The sequence below is a fragment of the Littorina saxatilis genome, linkage group LG5 (assembly GCF_037325665.1).
Source record: "Littorina saxatilis isolate snail1 linkage group LG5, US_GU_Lsax_2.0, whole genome shotgun sequence".
Taxonomy (NCBI): Eukaryota; Metazoa; Mollusca; class Gastropoda; order Littorinimorpha; family Littorinidae; genus Littorina; species Littorina saxatilis.
The window spans coordinates 49,616,590-49,639,127 of NC_090249.1; the positions used below are offsets into that span (position 1 = coordinate 49,616,590).

General features: G+C 47.8%; 1 protein-coding gene across 4 annotated transcripts in view; it reads left to right on the forward strand.

Annotated features, from left to right (window-relative positions):
* Positions 1–22,538, forward strand: part of LOC138967367 (tyrosine-protein phosphatase Lar-like) — a gene marked incomplete at its 5' end in the record, with an annotated part of 172,642 nt that overhangs the window by 67,003 nt on the left and 83,101 nt on the right. For all 4 annotated transcript variants that reach the window (XM_070339894.1, XM_070339895.1, XM_070339897.1 and 1 more), the window contains 1 exon segment: positions 4,200–4,469. In XM_070339894.1, the coding sequence (XP_070195995.1) occupies positions 4,200–4,469 (270 nt within the window).

Sequence of the window (22,538 nt, forward strand, 5' to 3'; positions counted from 1 at the left end):
AGAAGCAGGTAGCAAGGCTGCCTGCTGTTACCTGCACAAACAATCCCAATCTCCCATTTCCATCTCGCGGTGTTTTCATTCAGGCAGGCTGGCGGTGCGTCGTTCCGGCCCCTGACATTTTGGCCGCGTCCTCACCACCTTGTTCTGCGTCTCTCAGGGCAAGTCACGATGTCCCGGGGTGGTGCAGTGGGTTGGTTTGGATTTGGGTCTTTCTGTGGGCAGACTGCTTCAGATTTGATTTGGGTTTTTCGTTGGGTAGACTGCTCCTGTTTTTGGCGACATCGGGGACTGTAGAGAACACACTTTTGCACGGGACAATGAAGACCTTGAAGGCTTCAATGAATACCTTGAAGGCTTGTCTCGAAATGATGCAGTAGGTATTAGGTTGTCTTGGGGTGGTGCAGTGGGTTGGATTGGATTGGGGTCTTTCCTTGGGTAGACTGCTTCAGATGTTAGCGACATCGGTGACTGCAGAGAACAGACTTCTGCGCGCGATGAACACATCATGTCCTGCCCTTGTCACCTTGTATTGGGGTGGTGCAGTGGGTTGGATTGGATTTGGGTCTTTCGTTGGGAAGACTGCTTCAGATTTTGGCGACATCGAAGACTGTAGAGAACAGTATTTTACGCACGACATGAACACCACCTTGTTCTGCGTCTCTCTGGGCACTTACCGTTGTCCCGGGGTGGTGCAGTGGGTTAGACTAGATGGATTTGGATCTTTTCTTTGGTAGACTCCTTCAGATTTTGCGACAACGAAGACTGCAGAGAACACAGTCTCTTGTGCAAGACCTCATGTCATGTCCTTACAAAAGTAACGCCTAAACGACACAGACCGACTTAAAAACACTTGTTCTCCATGTTTCGTATAACAAATCCTCAAAACTAAAGAAGCAATGGGTCGTGTCACCGACACCTCACGTCACCGCTTTCTTCTTGTTGCTCCTTGTTTTTCAATCATGGCGGCGTCCTGTGTAGTGTGCCGGCTTCTCCTCGCGATGATAGCCCCTCACCTACATCAATATTGTCTACAGGTCTGATCCCAGCCAGCTTTGAAGTCCCCGTCAGTTTCCTTCCCGTCACTAGGAGCTAAGACTTGGCCTGATAGCGACCTTACTTAACGTAGAAGTCCCTGTCAGTCTTAATTGACTGAATTATTTTCGCAGATTAATTTAGTTGTCAGATATGAACGTTCAGAAGGATAGTCCCATGGCCAACTCTGCAAAGAAACTGAGCAGCTAGGATGAGGTGCGCGAAGCGAAAGTGGGTGAAACCCAAACGGGTGAGAACAAACCGCGGGGTCTGATTTGTTGAAATCACAACAAATCTCAATTCCAACCAATCCAAAACCGCGGCTAGCTCCCACCCGGTTGGTAACTCTCGTGTACATCGGCCCTGGTTGCAGATTGGTATTGTGCACGTCAAAGGATGCACGTCACTTTTGCCTTACTAAAGTCTGGACAAATTCATGATGGTCTGCAAGAAGGTGTGTGCGGTAAGGGCAGTAAACCTCTAGTGGTTCTAATAATAATGTCAGTGACTCCGAGTGTCCCGTGCCTGCCCTGGCAGGGAAGATCACAGGCTTGTTGTTACTGTCGGGATCGCTCAGTCTTGGGAGCTCGGTGGACCGTTATTAATGTGTCTGTTGTGTCTTCGTCCTGCAATGGTAGCTTGTTGATGGGTTATGGAGATTTGTGACTTTTGGGGCTTAGTGTTGTGTGCAGGCTGGTTTTATTTGAGATAGGAGGGTTTGTCACATAACGCACACACGCACGCACAAACACACACACACACACACACACACACACACACACACACACACACACTCTCTCTCTCTCTCACTCTCTTTCTCTCTCTCTCAGTCTCTCTTTCTCTCTCTCTCAGTCTCTCTTTCTCTCTCTCTCTTTCTCCCTCCTCCTCTCTCTCTCTTTCTCTCTTTCTCTTTCTCCCTCCTCCTCTCTCTCTCTCTCTCTCTCTCTCTCTCTCTCTCTCTCTCTCTCTCTCTCTCTCTCTCTCTCTCTTTCGCCCATCGAGTTTTCCCTTTCTTACATTCTCTTTGACCCTCAGTTCCATAATGCCATCCTGCCATTTTTCACCGAACTCCTTACCTCTTTACCGTTATCCACTTTATAACAAACAAACAAACAAACAAACAAAACCAAATTCACGAGGGTTGAGTCACATCCAAGCCATGATACGAACACAGCGGAACCCCTCTTTTGATACCTCCCAATTTAAGTCTTCCCCCATTATAGGACCTTGATTTTTTTCAGATTTTCTGTACATTAAGTCTGTAAAATGACCTTCATTTTTAGAGTCCCTCCTTTGTACGACCTGATTTTTCAGATTTTCTGTTCATTAAGTCTGTAAAATGACCTTCATTTTTAGAGTCCCTCCTTTGTACGACCTGATTTTTCAGATTTTCTGTTCATTAAGTCTGTAAAATGACCTTCATTTTTAGAGTCCCTCCTTTGTACGACCTGATTTTTCAGATTTTCTGTTCATTAAGTCTGTAAAATGACCTTCATTTTTAGAGTCCCTCCTTTGTACGACCTGATTTTTCAGATTTTCTGTACATTAAGTCTGTAAAATGACCTTCATTTTTAGAGTCCCTTCTTTGTAAGACCTGATTTTCTGTTCATTAAGTCTGTAAAATGACCTTCATTTTTAGAGTCCTTCCTTGGTAAGACCTGATTTTCTCAGATTTTTAGCGGTCTGAAAAGGGGGGTTCTACTGCAGACAAAAAGCAGAAAAAAGGAACAACTCTGGAGGATGTATGGCACATATATCCTTTATTACCTGCTTGCTATACCTGTGATATTGTTGCCGCGCGCTGTCAGGGGAGAGAAGAGAAAGAGCCGTGATGGGTTTCCCAGCAAGCTCAGTGGTGGCTGATTGGCCTGTATGCCGATAGAACACCTTCTTTCAACTACAAAGGCAAAACCGGGGGATGGGAAGATGGTCCCTTTTCTTGAGGATGATGGGTTCTTGTGATGGCCGTGCAAAGAAATAAAGACAAGGATGAAAGGATGAAATGATTCGCTTCCTGGTTCAATGGCTTCATAGTTTAAGTTCAATTCGGTGCGTCTTGTAAAGTTCTTATTGGAGGGAGGGATTTGAATGTGAAGTATGCAATATGAATGTAAACTATGTGTGTGAAATGTTTGCGTTGGAACAGTTTTGCGTTTATGAAGACTGAGTGGTGTGGGTGACACTGAATGCGTGCATATTTGACTACGTGGATGTTTCTCTCCCCATCTCTCTATTTCTCTCTCTCTTACCATTTTTCTGTGCCCCTTCCCCCCTTCCCCTCTGTCTGTCTCTCTCTTTTTCTCACACGCTCGCTCTCTCTCCCCCTCTCTCTGTCGCATCCATTCCCTCTCTCTCTCTCTCTCTCTCTCTCTCTCTCTCTCTCTCTCTCTCTCTCTCTCTCTCTCTCTCTCTCTCTCTCTCTCTCTCTCTCTCTCTCTTTGTCATTCACACCAGCACTCCTCCTTTACCCTCACGTGTAGACTTGCTTGCAACATGCAAAATGCTCACTAAACCTTGTGTACGCACTCGTCAGACTACGAATTCGACCTAAGAGTCAATGTTGAGGTTCTCAAAGTACCCTGAAGGTTCGCGGTTCACCCATCTATTTCTATTTAAGAATTGTCAACTCAGCGTTCCCTCCCCTTTGATCCTCTCCAGTTTGCACAGTTCTCTCCCCTCGGCCTGTCTGTCGTGCTAATTGTATTTCACGACTTTTAATGAGGTGACTCCATCATTCTTGCCACCCCGGTAATACAGTCCATGGATATTCTTGTCTCCCGGTGCCGTAGGCCCCCCTCTCTCTCTCTCTCTCTCGCTCTCGCTCTCGCTCTCTCTCTCTCTCTCTCTCTCTCTCTCTCTCTCTCTCTCTCTCTCTCTCTCTCTCTCTCTCTCTCTCTCTCTCTCTCTCTCTCTCTCTCTCTCTCTCTCTCTCTCTCTCTCTCTCTCTCTCTCTCTCTCTCTCTCTCATATCCCAGTGCGGTAGTTTTCTTACCCCAAAATAATTGCCAATGTTTTGTTCAGCGAGCTTCATGAAGTAGACTTCGCGAAGTCGACTTCGCCCAAATAATATCAGGCTTGACCAATCTCCCATGTCCAGGAGAATGAACAGAACTGTATCAGAAAGCAACACTATATACTTACCTTTGCCCCTTCTCTCTGTGTTCCAGTGCGGAGAGTCCCTCCACGCTTCTCCGTAGAACCCGAGGACCTCAAGGTGATGCCTGGCTCTGACGTCAACCTGACGTGCGTCGCCGTGGGATCACCCATGCCGTACGTCAAGTGGCGTCAGGGGGCGTACGACCTGACGGACGAGGATGACATCCCCATCGGCAAGAACGTCCTGCAGTTGAAGGATGTCAGGGAGTCCAAGAACTACACGTGCGAGGCCTCGTCCGACTTGGGCAACATCGAGAGGCTGGTGCAGGTTGTCGTGGAAGGTAAGGGAGAGGATTTTGTGGGTTTTTGTGTTTCGTGGAAAATGTGAAGAAGAGAGGGGTTTTTTTTTGTTATGGTGTGCTGTTTTTGTGCTGTGTTTTTGTGGGTATTTTTCGTGGTGTGTGTGTCAGTTTGTTCATGGGTTGTTGGGGTGTGTGTTTTTTGTCTCCGAAGTGGTGTTTATGCTTTTAGCATTTTCCGGAGGTCATGTGGTTGTTCTGTTGACATTTGTGAATGTAAAAAGTCTATTTTTTATTTATTTTTTTATTAAATATCATATTCTTACTCCGAATCACATTAGCATTGAGTCACCTGAGATGCTTATCACTGAAAAACGCTTACCCGGCTAAAGAATTTAAAGGGAAGCAACCCCATCACCAAAACGAAAGTGAAAGTAGCTTTGGTAATGGGCCAGTACACCGGGAGTTACCTCCCATACGGGTGTATGCCACGTCACTTCCTCTAGGAACACGTGCCTCTTATCATACGTCTTTTTCACCTCGGAGAGGACGGTTCACTTTTTGACGCTCTGTGGCTGACCTTGTGTGTTTGAGTGACACCCGCCGGCCACGTTACCCAGCTTGTCTGCTCGCCTTGCCTACAGTTTGGTGAGCTCGTTCCCGTTTGTTGTTGGTTGTTTGCGCTGTTTCGTTACTGTACGTTGTCCGTTTTTTACGGACTTGTGTGTCAGTGACTTGCGTGTTTCGCCATTTTGTTGTGTGAGTTAGTTAGCTAACTCGTGTGACTTTGCTAATAGCTCTGCGTGCCCTCTTTCTGTTTGGGCAAGTGTAGCTTTAGTATTTTGTTGACGCGTAAGCGTGTGTGTTTACTGTGTTTTCAGTCGTTTTGACTTACGTTTCAGTAAATCTTTTTGCTTTGCCACGTGTTGTTGACGTTTGTGTCAGTGTCTTGCGTGTCGCCATTTTGTTGTGTGAGTTAGTTTTCTAGCTCGTGTGACTTTGTTTGTAGCTCTCCGTGCCTCTGCTTGTGGGGCAAGTTTAGCTATAGTATTTTGTTAACGCATTAGTGCGTGTGTTTACTGAATTTTCCAGTCGTTTAGACTTATGTTTCAGTAAATTTTTTCGCGTTGCCACGTGTTGTTGTCAACATGTCTGATTCAGACAAGCGCCGTGGCAAGTCGGACCCCAAGGGGAAAATTAAGGCTAAGTCTTCCTCTTCCAAAGCAACGTTACTTGTTACAGACCAAGAGCGTAACACTTTGTTGGCTGTACCAATTTCGGCGCCTAGCGCTGTTACTACTTCTGCTTCTTTTGCGGCGCCTAGCGCTACTGTTACTTCTGCACCTGTCTCTACATCGGAGACTTCGTCTTCTTTGTTAGCACCTGGACAAGGTGCGTTGGTTTCCTCTCTGTTAAAGTCACTGGTTCCAGAAATCCGCAGCTTGGTGCAGGCAGAATTTCAGCGTTCCGTCGCCAGCAGTTCGGCGTTTCCTGGCAGTGACGTCCGGGCTTTGGCTTCCGTGTCTTTGTCCTCCACTTCCGGCTTGGAGCAGCGTCCTCCCTCTTCAGCGTCGGTTGGTAAGCAGAGCTGGTCCGATAGCCCTCGTGAGGCGCCTGGACGTTCTCCTTCGGGGGACAGCTCTTTCGCATCGGGTCACGACCGATACCTTGCTGATCTTTCATTTCCGGCGATAACCTACGAGGCCCCGGACTTGTTCGAACAGCGGCGGCAGTCGGTTTCGACTGCCGCATTTCCGGCACTTGCCGGAAGTGATGATCCGTCCGCTCCGGCACGCTACGGCGGTCGCGGCAGGATGGAGTATTCACTGACTTCCGGTCCTTCCGGATCGCGAAGTCAACCAGTGCAGTCTTCACTTCCGCATTTTGCGGTTCCGTTGACTACACTTCCGGTTTCGGCCGGAAACGCTTCTTCCTCTTCTGGTGGTTCCTTCCGGATACCAGATAGTGGATTACAGCGTGCGCCTTCCGGCTTTCAAGCGCCTAGGCTTGAGCAGGCATCACTCCACTCAGTCGGGGGAGTGACGTCAGCTCATCCAGCTCCGGTTTTTGCGGATGGTCGTCCTGCTTACCCTTTACCTTCACAGGATTTTGGGCGGCAGGATGACGTTAGTGCTCAGGCTTTTCCGGTTTCCGGTTTGCCAGGGCATGCTTCTGCTTCCGGAACTGGTGACTTCGGTCATGGTTCCACGTGTGACTATTCTGATGCTCCATCAGTGGTCAGCGAGGAGTCGCGGGGCGTGTTTCCGTCGAAGCTCAAGTCTGTTCTTGACGTCGCGGCGGAAGTAACGTCTCGTTATTTTCCTGAAGGGGTGGTGGCTGCGGACTCTTCCGCATCATTCGTTCCTTCTGCCATGGCGGACTTCCGGCCGGCACAGGAGGATGTTTCTTCCTTCCGGTTCGCCGAGTCTCCGTCAGTGGCTTACCAACTTTCGCATTCACTGGTTCGTCCAGCACATGCGGGGAGTGGTATTCGGCCAGTGCCTGTTCCGTTACTGCTTCCTTTTGGTCCAGTTCCGGAATCAGCTCAGCAGTGGGTGGCTTCAGCTGCCCAAGCCTCTTCCTTCGTGCCTACGGCCAATAGGAAGCTTGGCATGCCCAATCAGAGCCAGAATTGGCTGGCGTCTTTTGCACTCCCTAGGGCTACCCTTCCGGTTTCCCGGGAATTGCTGCCTCTTCTGACTAAACCGATCAAGCGTGATTCGGTTTTGCCGGTTTCCGAGGCTTCCCTCCTCTCTGCTGAGGAGGTTGGACGTCGGCAGATCGAACTGTCCTCCATTGCGGAGACTCTCGTTCGGGCTCTGTCTCGGGCATTGACCGATTCGCTAGTTCCTTTCACTCTCAGTGAAGAACAGAATGCGGACGATGTCTCTGCGCTTTTGGCCGCATTGGCCAAGGTCAATGAGGAACAATTGCGTCTTTCCTCCCTGCAGTACACCCAAGCGGTACTCTGCAGGAGGGATCTCTTCCTCTCGCAGTCCCAATTCACGGAACTGGCTACTAGGGAGACCTTGAGAGTCTCCCCGGTCTCAGAGGAGTCTCTCTTCTGTCCGCTGGCACTGGATGCCAGACAGAAGGAGATTCAGTCAAACAAGGACAGTCAGTTCCTTGACTACACTCTGAAGGGGGTGAAACAGTCTCAGCCTTCTAAACAGAAGCAGGCTCAGACATCGTCTAACCCCAAGCCAGCTCAGAAGCGGCAGGCTCCGCCGGCCGCTCGTGGTGGGAAGAAGAGGACGGCATCGGGGAGGGGGCGTGGCGGCTCTGGAAGTAAGCCACACCCCCAATGAAGCGCTCCCGATCTCACCTCCCTCCCGCCCTCCACCTTGGTGATGGCGGGAGGCCCCTCCCGGGCACTTTCTCGTTGGATGTCGGTAGTAGACAGCCAATGGATTGTGGGAGTGGTGAGATCGGGCTTCCGTCTACTCTGGCGGGAGGAAAGGGCGCCTCTTACCCGAGTGCCTCCGCGGTTCAAGCCCCCCTTCTCGCAGGAAGCACGTTCCGTCTTGCAGTCGGAAATTGCCTCCCTGGAGCAGAAGGGCGCGGTGGAGAGAGTTCGGGTCCACAGCTCCCTGGGATTTTACGGGCGTCTGTTCGCTGTTCCCAAAGCATCAGGAGGATGGCGTCCCGTGTTGGATTTATCTCTCCTCAATACTTTCTTGAGGGAGATAAAATTCAAGATGGAGACGCCAGCCTCTGTCCGAGACTCTCTCCGCCCAGGAGACTGGGTGACCTCGATCGATCTCACGGACGCATACTTTCACATTCTTATGCATCCGGCCGACCGGAAATGGCTTCGTTTCCGGTGGGGAGATCAGATCTACCAGTTTCGCGCACTCCCTTTCGGGCTGTCTCTCGCACCATGGATTTTCACCATGGTGGTGAGACAGGTCTGTGCACTGGTGAGGTCCCAGGGTATCCGTCTGCGGGCTTATCTGGACGACTGGCTCATCATGAACCAGTCCCAGAGCGGCTGTTCGCAGGATACCCTGACGGTTCTTCGAGAATCCAACTCGTTGGGGTTCTCGATCAACCGGGTAAAGTCGGAGCTGACCCCGTCACAGACATTCACTTATCTGGGGATGTCTTTCGACACGGTCGCTTGGACTGTCCAGCCTTCTCAGAGAAGGGTGGACAAGCTCCAAGCCCAGATTCGCTCCACTTTACCTCTCCTGATGGCTTCCATCCGCTCGCTCGCCTCCATCTTGGGGCAGATGGAGTCTATGGCTCTTCTGGTTTCACTGGGCCGGGTCCACAAACGTCCGCTTCAGTTCGCGCTGAAGCCGTTTGTGGACTCTCCTCTGGTGGACTGGGACGCCCTCATCCCTTTGCAGGGATGGTTCCAGTCTGCGACCCTTCCGTGGTTGGACACGGAGTGGGTCTGCAGAGGTGTTCCGATCGTCGTGCCCCTCCCCGACCTGGACCTCTTTACAGATGCGTCCAGGGAGGGTTGGGGGGCACATACAGATCTTCAGACTACTTCCGGTCTGTGGACGACGGAGCAGTCCTTGTGGCACATCAACTTGCTGGAGCTAGAGGCAGTTGCTCTAGCTCTGGCCAAGTTTCTGCCCTCCCTGTACGCCAAACATGTTCGTCTGTTTACAGACAACATGACAGTGGCGGCGTACATCAACAAGCAGGGAGGCTCGCGGTCCCCGTCTCTCTCGGAGAGGGCTTGCGAGATCCTGGTGTGGTGCTTTCAGCATCATATCACGATCTCGGCCAGGTACCTTCCAGGGAGGCTGAACACTTTGGCGGATGCGCTCAGTCGTTCCGGTACAGTGCTTCAGTCGGAGTGGACGATCACTCACGGGGCACTGCTTCGCCTTTGGGCCCAGGTCCAAAAGCCTCTGGTGGACCTTTTTGCCACAAGGTACTCAAAGAGGCTTCCGGTGTTCGTCTCGCCATTCCCGGACCCTCAGGCATGGCGAGTGAACGCTCTGGACTTTCCCTGGACGGGTCTGGAGGCGTACGCCTTTCCTCCCTTTCCGTTACTCAGCCGAGTAATCCGGAAAGCGGAGATGGAGGAGCCGGCCCTTCTTCTTCTGGTCGCTCCTCTGTGGCCGTCGCAGGTCTGGTTTCCAGATCTTCTTCGGCTCGCCCAAGGGCCCCCCATTCCTCTCGCACTCGTGCGAGGGGAACTAGTGCAGCCCCGAACAGGCATTCCACACGAGGAGCCCAGTCTTCTGAAGCTTCACGTGTGGAAGTTGTTCGGGACTCGCTGAAGCGCTCTGGGGCGTCGTCTTTGACTCTGGACTTGGTGGCTCGCTCGCATAGAGCGTCCACCTCTTCAGTTTATGCTTCCCACTGGAAGGCATGGACTGCCTGGTGTTCAGCTAGAGGGGTGAGTTCGGTGGCTCCGCGCTCTATTCAGGTCGCTAACCACCTCTCTTTCATGTCTTCGCAGGGCGCCTCAGTCTCCTCGCTGAGGGTCCGGCGCTCCGCTATCTCGGCGACTCTTAAGCAGATTGGTCGTTCTGTTCGAGTCGGGGGTGTTATAGCTGCAGTCATTAAAGGGGCTGCTCTTAAGGAAGCTAAAGCTCGTTTGCCCGCTCCCAAGTGGGACTTGTTTTTAATCCTGGAATTCCTTCGTTCTGCGGATTTTGAGCCTTTAAGCGAGGCCAGTCTGTTCAATGTCACTCGCAAAGCGCTGTTTCTCCTTTTGTTGGCTACGGCCCGACGGGGTAGCGAGGTCCACGCCCTGTCGGGTCAGCCTGGAGATATCTCCTTTGAGCCGGACGGTTCCGCATCTTTGCGTTTCCGGCCTGATTTCCTGGCCAAGAATCAGTCTCCGGGGCAGGCCTCTCCGCTGGTTAGAGTTAAGGCTCTGACCAGCGCGTTGGCCCCGGATGACCCCGATTCGGTCAATTGCCCTGTGAGGGCACTTCGTCTGTACTTAGCCCGATCTCAGCCGATTCGGTCTAGTTCTCAGAAGTTGTTGTTTATCTCTCTCCTTACTAGGCGCGAGAAAGATTTGTCGAAGGTAACGTTGGCCCGGTGGGTGTCCTCGCTCATCAAGCAGGCTTATGAGTGGAGTCGCACAAAGAGGGGGGGGGGTTATGCCCTCCTTGCCACTTGACTCGGCCCGAGCCCATGAAACGAGGGCGTGGGCATCCTCTCTGGCAGTTCTGCGCTCCAGACGTCTAGAGGAGGTGCTGACAACTGCGTATTGGCGTTCCGAAGATGTTTTTATAAACTTTTATCTTCGGGACGTCACAGCTCTTCGACAGGATGGCTCCAGAGGCCTTCCAGCGCTCATAGCAGCAGGCCAGTTCCTGTCCAGAACTTGATGGTGAGTTTTGATTCATTTCTAGCCCACCGCCTTGTTGATGTTATCTGCTAATGTGATTCGGAGTAAGAATATGATATTTAATGGAAAATTTCCTAAATAAATTTTCATTTAATTAATATACTTACCCGAATCACATACTGTATTCCCTCCCACCTGCCCCGCTTATGGTTTTAAGATTTTTTAAAGCCGTATGATAAGAGGCACGTGTTCCTAGAGGAAGTGACGTGGCATACACCCGTATGGGAGGTAACTCCCGGTGTACTGGCCCATTACCAAAGCTACTTTCACTTTCGTTTTGGTGATGGGGTTGCTTCCCTTTAAATTCTTTAGCCGGGTAAGCGTTTTTCAGTGATAAGCATCTCAGGTGACTCAATGCTAATGTGATTCGGGTAAGTATATTAATTAAATGAAAATTTATTTAGGAAATTTTCCATTTAATCTATTTATCGATTTTATTGTTTGTTTATTACTTCTTGTGTGGATGAGTTTTCACATTAGTGGTTATAAAGGCTGTGTTGATGGTGATTTGTGTTTCTGGACGGGTTGGTGTTAGTGTTGTGTGTTGATGGCCATGTGGTTTTGGTCCCTGTGGTTTTGGTCCCTGTGGAACGTGGAACTCTTTGTCGTGTTTGTTTTTCCCTCCCTGCCATGCGTGTTTGGGTTTTGTTTGACATGTGTTGGTGGAAATGTGCTCCAAGTTAAGACTGCTTCAGCTAAAAAATAAAAAAAATAAAAAAAATAAAAAGTGGAGACCTTCGTCATCGAGTTAAAGCCGAACATCCGTCTCAAGAACCCCAAAGTTAGTTGTACTGATGGGAGACATTTCCAGAACAGCACTTGTAGTGGCAAGAAAGTGAAAGTGCATAGAAGGAATGTGGCCACTGTACTTCAGTTTGTTCCAAGGTGTGAATTATGATCAACACAGTGCATTGTGCTGTTAAGCACTTTTCATTAGACTGAGATGTTCTTGCTTCCCTTTAGTCAGCAGAATGTCTGTTTAGGTGCAAATCCATCGCTGTTGTTGTGTTAGTTGTTTTTTCCTCGCACTTCAAATGCCAGTTGTTCTCTGGTTTGCACTACAATCGTACGTTTACAGTATGTTTCAAGTCTGTCGCCTGTTATTTGCCATCGAAAACGTGTGTGTGCGCGATGACATTGTTCGTGTACAAATTGTTCTTTTGACAACATCCTTTTATCGCGGAGTTTTTGTAACGATCGCATTTCAGGACCAGAAAGCCACGTAGGAAGAAATTGAATCAGAAGAAGCCTATGCCAGAGGCAGAAGGAAACGAAATCAAAGTAATAAGTACAAAAAACATAAAGAGTAGCCTATGACCAAAAAAGCTTTTAACCTTGTCTGAAAATGAAAGCCAAAAATAATTATCTGTCTTTTTGTCTTGTTTAACGTCAGAAGACAAAACAACGCTCTCAGGACCAGAGAGGGTAAGGTAAACACAAACACAAACAGTAGCCGATGACGAAAGAAGCTTTTAACCATGGTCTCAAAACGAAAGCCAAAGATAACGGCCTTTCTCTTTGCTAATAACGGAATAAGAAGGCAGAAGAACGCTTGGAGGGCTATAGAGGGAAAAGATATAACAACAAAAAAAGGGGGCGGGGTGGGGAGGGGGATAACATGACGTCAGCCTGTCAGCAGGTTAACAAGAGCTGGGGGCAATTTTGTGTGCGGTGTTTGTATCGATTTTAGCTGTCATCCTCCGTCCACAATAGCTGAGGGGGAGAGAACCTGGCGAACAAACACAGTAGTCTCCCCCCCCCCCTTCACACTCTCCTGCTCGTTAGAGGTTGTCTCGCTTCCTGGTCACGCCTATATAGATGGCGCCTCTGTGTCACACTCGTTTCATTAGCCGTCTTATTGATTTATTATTGACGCTGGGTTGATTATTTGTATTTGTCTCGTTTGCTGTAGGAAAGTGTCTGTTTTCTTGCCGGAAGAAAGAAGTGAAAATATGGGTGCATAGATTTTCACAGGCTATAGCTGAGAGGGAAACAAGTATTCTTATCTTGTCAGTGCCATAGACAGCGGCAACAGCAGTTGTAGCAACGATTCACAGACACTCACAGACACAGACAGACAGACACGCACGCACACACGCACGCGCACACACACACGTACGCATGCACACGCACACACACGGACGCACACATGCACACACACACAAACACACACGCGCATACTTCTCTCTCTCTCTCTCTCTCTCTCTCTCTCTCTCTCTCTCTCTCTCTCTCTCTCTCTCTCTCTCTCTCTCTCTCTCTCGTTATCTCTCTCAAAGTTTTTAAATGTGCGAACTCCAGTGAAATAAGTATCTGATGTATTTGAACATGTATACGCAGCGCTTCAGTTTTACAAACATCTGCGTACATGGAAGAGATGTTCTACTGGGGAGGGGTGGCGGATGGAGGGGGCCGTTGGGGGGGGGGGGGTGAGGTCTGCAAGGTTGAGATAGAACCGAGTCAGTTTTTATAGCATGACACATTACATGATGTATTTCTTTCATCTTTCTTCGTTCCCTGCTTGTTCATCCCTACAAGTGTTAAATGCCGTGATCTTTGCAAACATTCATGTTAATGTTCTGAGACGATTGTGCTTCTGTGAACTATGATGCAGTATAGTATGGTTTGCACATTTTCCTTCAGTTTGCTTGCTATTTTTAGAAATATTTCAATGTTGTTTTCGATGGTGTCGACAAGAATTCTTTGTTTGTTGTCATTATGATTGGTGTTAGCTTTTTGTTTTTTATTTGGCCTAAATTTGGTTTTCAAATTCCTTTTTACACTTTGTCAGAATGTGACGAAAGCTGAGTGTTTCCTGGCCGCATTCCTGTTGCTGTACACGCTTTGGTTGTGTTACGTTTCATTTGCTTTCTGTGCAATCCTGCATGGCAGTTGTTTCCTTGGGTTGAGAACAGCCTCGGAAGAGAGAAAACAGAATGTTCGTTCCGTCAGAGTGTTTCCTGTTTCATGTCGGTTGACGTAGAACTGATGCTGGGTTTAAAAAAATCCAGATCTGCGAAGAAGGAGGATTAGAAGAAGAAGATGATGATAAAAAAGACATGATGTTGATGAAGCGAGGTTTTTATACAAATGGTGGCGAACCAATAAGAGGTGGGCTGCAATCTTTGTGGGCAACAGGCTGTGCCTACCCAACTGCGAGTAGATCACATGGCTTATCTCTCCCCGCTGAGTGTAACTTCAGTCTGGCACTAGGAGCATCCCCCTCCCCCCTACCCATCCCACCTCCACCCCCACCCCTCTTTCCTTTATTCCCAGGCCTGCCTGTGCGAGAAAGAGAGTTTGTGTGTGTGTGTGTGTGTGCGTGCGTGTGTGCGCTGGCGTGTGTATATGTGTGTATGTGCGTGCGTGTGTGTGTGCGGGGTCGGTATTTTGAGATGGGTAGATCTGCACTCCTGTCGGTTACAGAGCTAAACAAGCCGCCCTGTAAACACGTCTTGTAGTGGTTGTTGATAATGTAGCTCTGTGCGCCGCTGGAACCCACGTTGCTGCTATGGTCGACTCGGCGCGAGAGAACGACAGAGGAAGATATAAAGAGAAAGAGAGAGAAACTGATTAGAGAGAGAGAGAGCGAACTTCCCAGTTGTACAGTGGAAGCAGCATCTTTTTTTGTGATCTAGATGTATAGAGAGAGAGAGAGGCGAGAGAGAAATTAGAGAGAGGGAGAGACAAAAGAGAAGAGACGTTATAGACAGAGAGACTAGGGAGAAATTAGAGAGAGAGGGAGAGACGAACGAGAAGAGAAGTTAGAGACAGAGAGAAATGAGAGAGAGAGGGAGGGAACTTCCAATATATCTAGGGAGGCAGCAACTTCTGTGTATCTGTCAGTCAACGGGCCCCGAAGATGATGAGGGCAACAGATACCTGAGTGACGGTCAAATGTCTCACCTTACACCTGTGTGACGTGTCACCGTTGTCTCTCGCCTGTCTCGCTTGAGTTTTGTAACTGAAGCAACAAGTCACCGTGTAGTGTCAGCAAACGGTGTGCTGCAGAAAGGATTATTTTGCTTTTAATCACATTCAGAGTTCTGTTCATCCTTTGTTCACGTGTGAGTAACACAAAGAGCTTCACAGCAGAGTGGATATTATAAAGAAAGTTTGTATCACCAGAGACTGTGGACAGTAATTCAAGAAGTATTGCATTCAAGTTCTTCAGTGGTGTACTATTTCTTCTTTTGTTATTCCAATGCTGGTCTTTGACAAGGAATCTGGAAGCAAAACGCCCACGAGTAGTAGTACAGCCTGAGTAGGAGTAGGTATAACAGCAAAGATACTGCAGCGGGATAACAGCCTTTGTATTTGGTTTTGCACACCAGCAGCGAGCGAAGACTAGTTTTCGCACAGCCTCTTGCTTTTGCCGCGCCTGTGTGTGTGTGTGAGAGAGAGAAAAATGAGAGTATGACTGCGTTCGAGTAGTGTGCGAAGATCGTCACCATTTTCTGCGTTCTTGGACTAGCAGCGAGACGCATCAGTCACTGGCGTGCAGACGTCGGAGCCAGCACGGCGTCCTTGACAGGTGGATGCACAGCACACGATTTGAAAAAAGAGCACGTGAAGCAAGTAAACGTGGTCTGGTTCTGTTCTTTTGTCGTCTCTGTAGCGCCCAGCGTGTCGTGATTCTCTTGACTTCTGTCTTCTGAAGGGGTTTCTACGATAAGACGTAAAGAGGAGAGAGATCGAGGCGAACGGGAATGCGCTTCCGCCATTTGAAGAAAAAAACAGCAGAAGAGCGAAGCTTGTGTAGTCTGTTCTACGGGATAGCGGAAGCGCCCACGTACGTTGCCTGTGAAGTGTTTCACCTTCCAGCCTGATGGTTTCGTTCTGTGCCGTGGTCCGTACGGTTCAGTGGCAGTGCTAGCCTAGCCGCCTTCACAGCAACAGTTGGTTCTACGCTTGCACAGGGTTTGCTTCCATCCCGCCCTCAGCTGTCCCTGTGTTTTAGGTGTGTCTGGAATAGTGCAGCATACAGAGTATGACTGTTCTCTTTGGATTATAATTTGTTGAAGGGTTCTGCTTGGATTATCCCTGCGAACGACAGTGACCCGGATTTGTTTGGTCGTGGATTAATAAAACACCGGACAAAATCCACTTCGGGATTTTCGATTAGTTTTGTGAAGAGGTGTCCAAAAAAATTGCTGGGAATCCCGTTGGATTATGACGTCATAACATTCAGCTGCTGGAGTACTTTCATGAACAGCTGTTTGCGATTTTAATTCCCAGGTGGATGTCATTTCTTGTGTGCTTGTGTCAGATTTGTTTTTAGTAGCTTCAGCACCGCATTAACCACTGTGTTGCACTCGCATTGTTGGAATGTTCTGTGGCAGCTAGCGAAGCACTTTTCAGAGTCAGCTTTTGTTCTCTTCTCTCTCATGCTCTGGGATCTTTGTGTGACCTTTGTTGGTGGTAGGTTGCACGTGCAAATTGGAGTAATCGCTTTCAGTTCTGCCAAGCGTCGCTGTGCAGCAAGCGGATACGGGGATCGGGATCTGAGTGTTGTATGCCGCACTGAGTGAAATGCCATGCACACGCTTTGAAAAACAAGTGTTCCGCAGGAACGTACACTCCACATATATTTTGAAAAACAAGTGTTCCGCAAGGACGTAGCCTGTTTCGCACCGCTTACTTTGAGTTGCATATTATAATATCCTTCTACGCCATCTGTCGAAGCTCAGTTTGTTTAGACACACGTTCTGTGGCTTTCTTTGCAAGGAACCTCGTAGACAAAGCCATAGTTGATGTTTGCACAAGCTGGTTTGTACGCCACGAATCGGCTTTCGTTGTCAGTACTGCACCGCTGTTTTCTCTGATGAGCGAGAACAGCATCTGTTGTGCAAAGTTCGTGTTGTTGTTTAATGCTGCACGGCACATCCTGACGCAAAGGAACGTCGTTATTATGCTCGAGCTGAGTGTTGTGTGCTTGGGATTCCCAGAACACCCCGAAGACGATGATAGCAGTACTGCTGCACTGGATGTGTGTTGTCTGATGTAGAGAGGCACCAGCAGGACGTCAAACGGAGCTGAGCTGTGTCGCGGTGTGCACTCGCTTAAGTTTTATTGTATGGATAGGAGACAGGAACTAGTCAGGTCCAGCCATGTGATGCTTACTCGATTTTATTTCTGACACGCATCTTCGTGAACCTCCACAAGTGTATAGCGCTTCGTTGTGAACCTGGTGCAACTCTTCTTTGTGCTCTGTGGACTCGTGACCTCGTTTGACCATGATGGCGAGGTCGTTAGTGTTTCACGTGCCTCGGCACAGTCGTAGTAGCAACCGCAGCACTGTCACCTCTGCACTTCACCCTCTCATGTCTTCTTCTTCTCGCTCCTTCTCGTCGTTGTGGTCGTCGTCGTCGTTGTTGTTGTTGGTGGTGATTGCATTAATCCTCCTTCCCGCCACGTCCTCAGCGCTGCCCAGTGCCCCCTCCCGCCTCTCCGCCTCCGAGGTCACAGCATCCTCCGTTAAACTGTCGTGGGAGGGGCGCCAGCGGGGCCCCGTGGATTCCTTCGTGGTGCAGTTCAAACCCCACGGCAAGGACTCGTCAGACCGCTGGAAGGAGAAGTCCAACATCGCTCAGCCCGTGTACACCGTGACCAGCCTCAAGCCCTTCACTCAATATAACTTCAGAGTCATCGCCGTCAATAGCCTTGGTCGCAGCAGGCCCAGCGCGCCCATACAGCTCACCACGGGAGAACTAGGTTGGTAAAGTCATAGGGTGAAGAAGGGGATGGACTGAGAATGGAAAATAAGGACAGAGGAGAAAGGATAGAGAATTGAAAAGAAGGACAGGGGGGAAAGGATAGAGAATTGAAAAGAAGGACAGAGGGGAAAGGATAGAGAATTGAAAAGAAGGACAGAGGGGAAAGGATAGATAATTGAAAAGAATAACAGAGGGGAAAGGATAGAGAATTGAAAAGAAGGACAGAGGGGAAAGGATAGAGAATTGAAAAGAAGGACAGAGGGGAAAGGATAGATAATTGAAAAGAATAACAGAGGGGAAAGGATAGAGAATTGAAAAGAAGAACAGAGGAGAAAGGATAGAGAATTGAAAAGAAGGACAGAGGGGAAAGGATAGAGAATTGAAAAGAAGAACACGAGAAAGGATAGAGAATTGAAAAGAAGGACAGAGGAGAAAGGATAGAGAATTGAAAAGAAGAACAGAGGAGAAAGGATAGAGACTTGAAAAGAAGAACAGAGGAGAAAGGATAGAGAATTGAAAAGAAGGACAGAGGGGAAAGGATAGAGAATTGAAAAGAAGGACAGAGGGGAAAGGATAGAGAATTGAAAAGAAGGACAGAGGGGAAAGGATAGAGAATTGAAAATAATAACAGAGGGGAAAGGATAGAGAATTGAAAAGAAGGAAAGAGAATGGAAAGTAAGAAAAGAGGGGAAGGATAGAAAAGAAGGAGAGGCAGTGTTGTTGTGTTTGGGGTTTGTTTCTTCTTCTTTTTCTCTGGTGAACATAGCTCTCACTAATACTAACGTATATATGATATATTCCGGGGTTTGTCTTTTCCTCTGTTAGACGTAGCCCTCTCTAATACTGACTAACAAATGCCACTACTACGCTCGCAGTTTAATATATATATATTTGCTTATACTAACCTAAGTCAGCTAGCACAAAACAAAACAAAACAAAAAGTAACACGCAGTTTTACTTACAAGAGCCTTGTCGTCTTTTCTTTGTGGTTTTACCAGGTTGTATTGTGTGTCTTTTTCTCTTTCTTTCGTTTTTAATTCATTTAATTTTGTTTATCGTTTTTGTAGCGATGTCTTGTGGCTGTCGTTGTTATTTTTGGGAGTACAGGGAAAATACTTTTAGTAGTTAGAACTTCTATGGGTATCTCTTTTACTACTTGTTTTCTAATTGTCGTTTCTGGTCCTAGCATAGAAAGCGTAGCAATGTCAAGGTAGTGTCCTCTTTTTTTCTTACCATAAAGAAGATTGTAGCTGTAACTCACAAAAACCAGGGTTTTACAATTCTAATTTTCTTTCTATGAGAACGACTAGCGAAATTGTTAGAGAGAAAGTTATTTTCGGTAAGAAGTTCCTAACCCCTCCATTGCTACTAACCTACCCGTACAAGGTAATTTTCAGTACATGTGTTATTTTTAGTTCAAATTCAGTTGCTAAGTTTGCGTGGAGTGACGTGTACGTGTGGCTTCAATCCCTTTCTGTATGCAGTAAATAAAAATATATTGTTGGCTTTGTAGCGTAGATGTTGTGTTCCATTCACCTATTTCCCTTCATGTCTCTGTGTATGTACATGTATAAATTACGTCTTGGCCGTACATTATTTTTGTCTGGAAGTTGTGTTGAGCTTTACTCGTATTCTCGTGTCAGGTGGTTTTTATGTCTTTTTTCCAGCACAAATTCTGTTCCTGTCTAATATAGTATACTTTGCAGCTATTTTAAGATCCGGAGAACAGATATCCAATTCAAGATTATTGAAAACGTGTGAATAATGTTTAATTGGTGGTTGTGTCTTTTGACCCCAAAGTTGATGCGTTCAGGGGTTAATTATGACGGAGAAGAGGTTGCGTGGACTTTCAGGCGGCCGTCGCGATATAACCTTGAACGGTTGAAAACGACGTTAAACACCAAATAAAGAAAGAAAGAAAGACTTTCAGGCGGTCAGGCGATAGTGGTGGTTTTGGTGGTCGTGTTCTTCATGTGTTTGCTTCTTTAATTCGAGTGCTGTTTTGTTAAAGTGTACAAACGATTTCTGTCAAGCATTCGTAACGCGCTTAGGCACAGAGAATCGCGGTAAAATAGGAATACAATTTCGCGTAAAACCGCTTACTAACATTACCAAGGTTTCCATCTGGTTAAAGTCAGCATTTTCTGTCGTTGTCCCTCCATCCCCCATTCAGCCACCCACCTTCAAACACAGTACTCAGTCAGTGACCCCATTCTAGCCTAACGGTAGCACGAGTATTGCTGTGAAGAAAGCCAGAGACAGGGACAGTGGTGCATCATAGCCACATCAGAGAGAACTAAGCGGACAGTCCCAGTCCACGGGGAACACGGTACTGGACATCAGTACGACTGCTAGCACTGTCATGCTCCCTTGGCCCTCATACCGGGGGGCGCTGGGGGGGGGGGGGGGGGGAGAGAGAGAGAGACTGTACGAAGATGACACGTGGTGGCGTCTTGGTACCATGGTCCACGGGGGACACGGTACTGGGCATCATTACGACTAGTCTCACCGTCATGCTCCCTTGGCCCTAGTCACAGACTAAGAAGGAGTTCTCTGTCTATGTCCGTTGGCCCTCGTCCTGGGGGGAACAGATTCACTGCACGAGGATGACACGTGGCGGCGTCATGGTACCATGGTCCACGGGGCCGCCAGTCCAAACTCTCTCTCATTTACATCTTGGTCATTAGCACTGTGGCCTTAGCTTACAGCTTTGCAGGAGGACGCTGGTGTTTGTTCTGCTTGATTAGCGCACGGGGGGCAATGTATTGTTAATGCGGTATTGGCTTGTGTTGGTGCCGTTGTGGGGATGGTTGCAAGGGATTTTGTTGCCGGTTTTTACGGATTCTGTTGCCGTCTTTATTGACTGTCTGTGGCTATGTACTAGTAAACAAACACTGAGGGTACTGAGGTTGCTTGGCTGGTATGCTTCGGTAATTGTTGGTAGGTTCTTACTTTTAGGTTGGTGTCCAGATTTCCACTTGACGAAAGTCAATGTGTGCAATCAATGGCAGAATTCTCAGTTTGTGAATCTGACGCACGGATATGTCTGTTCAATTTCTGATTCATAAATAGCCATGATAACTGTTGCATCCGCATGACAAGATGTTCAGACACGAAGACCCAGCACCATTAAGGACGGAACACTGCAATTGGAATGTTTCCTGTTCGAGCTATATTAGCTCTGCGCGAAACACATTGTTTTACAAGCACGGTCATTTAAGATCCTGCCTTGTAAAATTGTAATATATATGCAGACGTCTGCAGCACTTCATTACCTTGCATTGTGCAGATTTAAAAATCACTTCTCGGGAATGCACTACGAAACTTTCCCACCGAGGTCTGAGAAAATTTGGAGCTACGCTATAATGGTTGATCGGCCATCCCGGGTTTTGAGTCCACCGCTGTTGTATCTCACTTGTACCTTTGTTTTATAAAAGCATTATGTCTCTACTTTCAAATGAGACCAATCGTAAAAGTTAGTCACGGTTGTTGTTGCTCCACTGCTTTCTTGTTCAGCCACGCGGGATAGGAACGACCAGTCTCTTATCTTATTCAAAGGGAACCGCCAGTCTCTCTTCACAGTTCAGCGCATAATACTGCGTGTTTATGTCTTTGGCTCTGGTTTGCTTTGTTCTTCAGGGATAGCCTTTAATGAAACGAGGTCTAAATAGAGACTGGTTAATTTGCGAACAGACTGGTGTGTCCTGTATCTGGAGAAGAAATGTTCCTTTTTCGGTAAAATATCTGGCAACAGAAAAAAGACTGTCACAATCCTCCTAAAGCGGCGTATGCCTGACTTAAAGTGGCGGGGTTAAAAACGGCCATACACGTAAAAACCCACTAGTGCAAATACACGAGTGAACGTGGGAGTTTCAGTCCATGAACAACAACAAAAGAAGAAGTAGAGACTGTCAGTGAATGTTTCCTGCGTGATTATTCAAAACAGACACAGTTGTGGTTCCACTCTGCTCAAGAACATTGTCAGAACGGAGTATAAGTTATTTTAAAGGTGCACGTATGCAACTGCATTGATTCCAGCTGCTCTTAGTTTACCATAGACATAGCCTCGTTTAAACGTTCATTCATACCCGGCTTGGTTTATGCGTCCAAAAATAACGTAGACATAACGAACAGTGGCGTTGAGCAATAAACAGGAAGCTAACTTTACAGAACAGGTGACCCAGGTTTAAGGGGAGTTGAACTTCATGCCACCGGGGTTGCGAAGCAGAAAGAAAGGATACAGGTGTCAAAAAGACCCGTGTTCGTTAGCACCTTAATTAACAGATGGAAGGCGTCAGTTTCACACCTCGGTGTCTTAAGTTTCGCTGCTATCTATTGTAGTTACGAGGAGGGCTCTTTAGGCGGTTTGCCAAAACTATTAGCTTGCCTTGTAATAATTTCTCTTTTTGCTCGTCTGATTGTTCGCCTTTACGTTCTTCTGTGTGAGGTCGTTCTAATGAGGTTTTAAGGTGTGTCTGTGTGAGGTCGTTCTAATGAGGTTTTAAGGTGTGTCTGTGCCCGTCCCCTCTTCCTGTTGTCTTGATTCACAGCTTGAATGAGATAAGAGTTCATCAACCGATCAGTTTAATTCTCCTGCGTCTATCTACCTGCCTTATCTACCCTATCTATCATCCCTCTCGCTCTCTCTTTCGTTCTTTATCTCTCTCTCTCTCTCTCTCTCTCTCTCTCTCTCTCTCTCTCTCTCTCTCTCTCTCTCTCTCTCTCTCTCTCTCTCTCTCTCTCTCTCTCTCTCTCTCTCTCTCTTTCGTTCTTTATCTCTCTCTCTCTCTCTTTCGTTCTTTATCTCTCTCTCTTTCTCTCTCTCTCTCTCTCTCTCTCTCTCTCTCTCTCTCTCTCTCTTTCGTTCTTTCTCTCTCTCTCTCTCTCTCTCTCTCTCTCTCTCTCTCTCTCTCTCTCTCTCTCTCTCTCTCTCTCTCTTTCACTCTCTTTCACTCTCTTTCACTCTCTCTCTTCCCCCTCTCTGCTCCCCCTCTCTCTCTTCCTCCCTACATATATCTCTCTTTGTCTCTTTCTTTTCTTTCCACCAGTCATTTTTCCACCCTGCTCTTC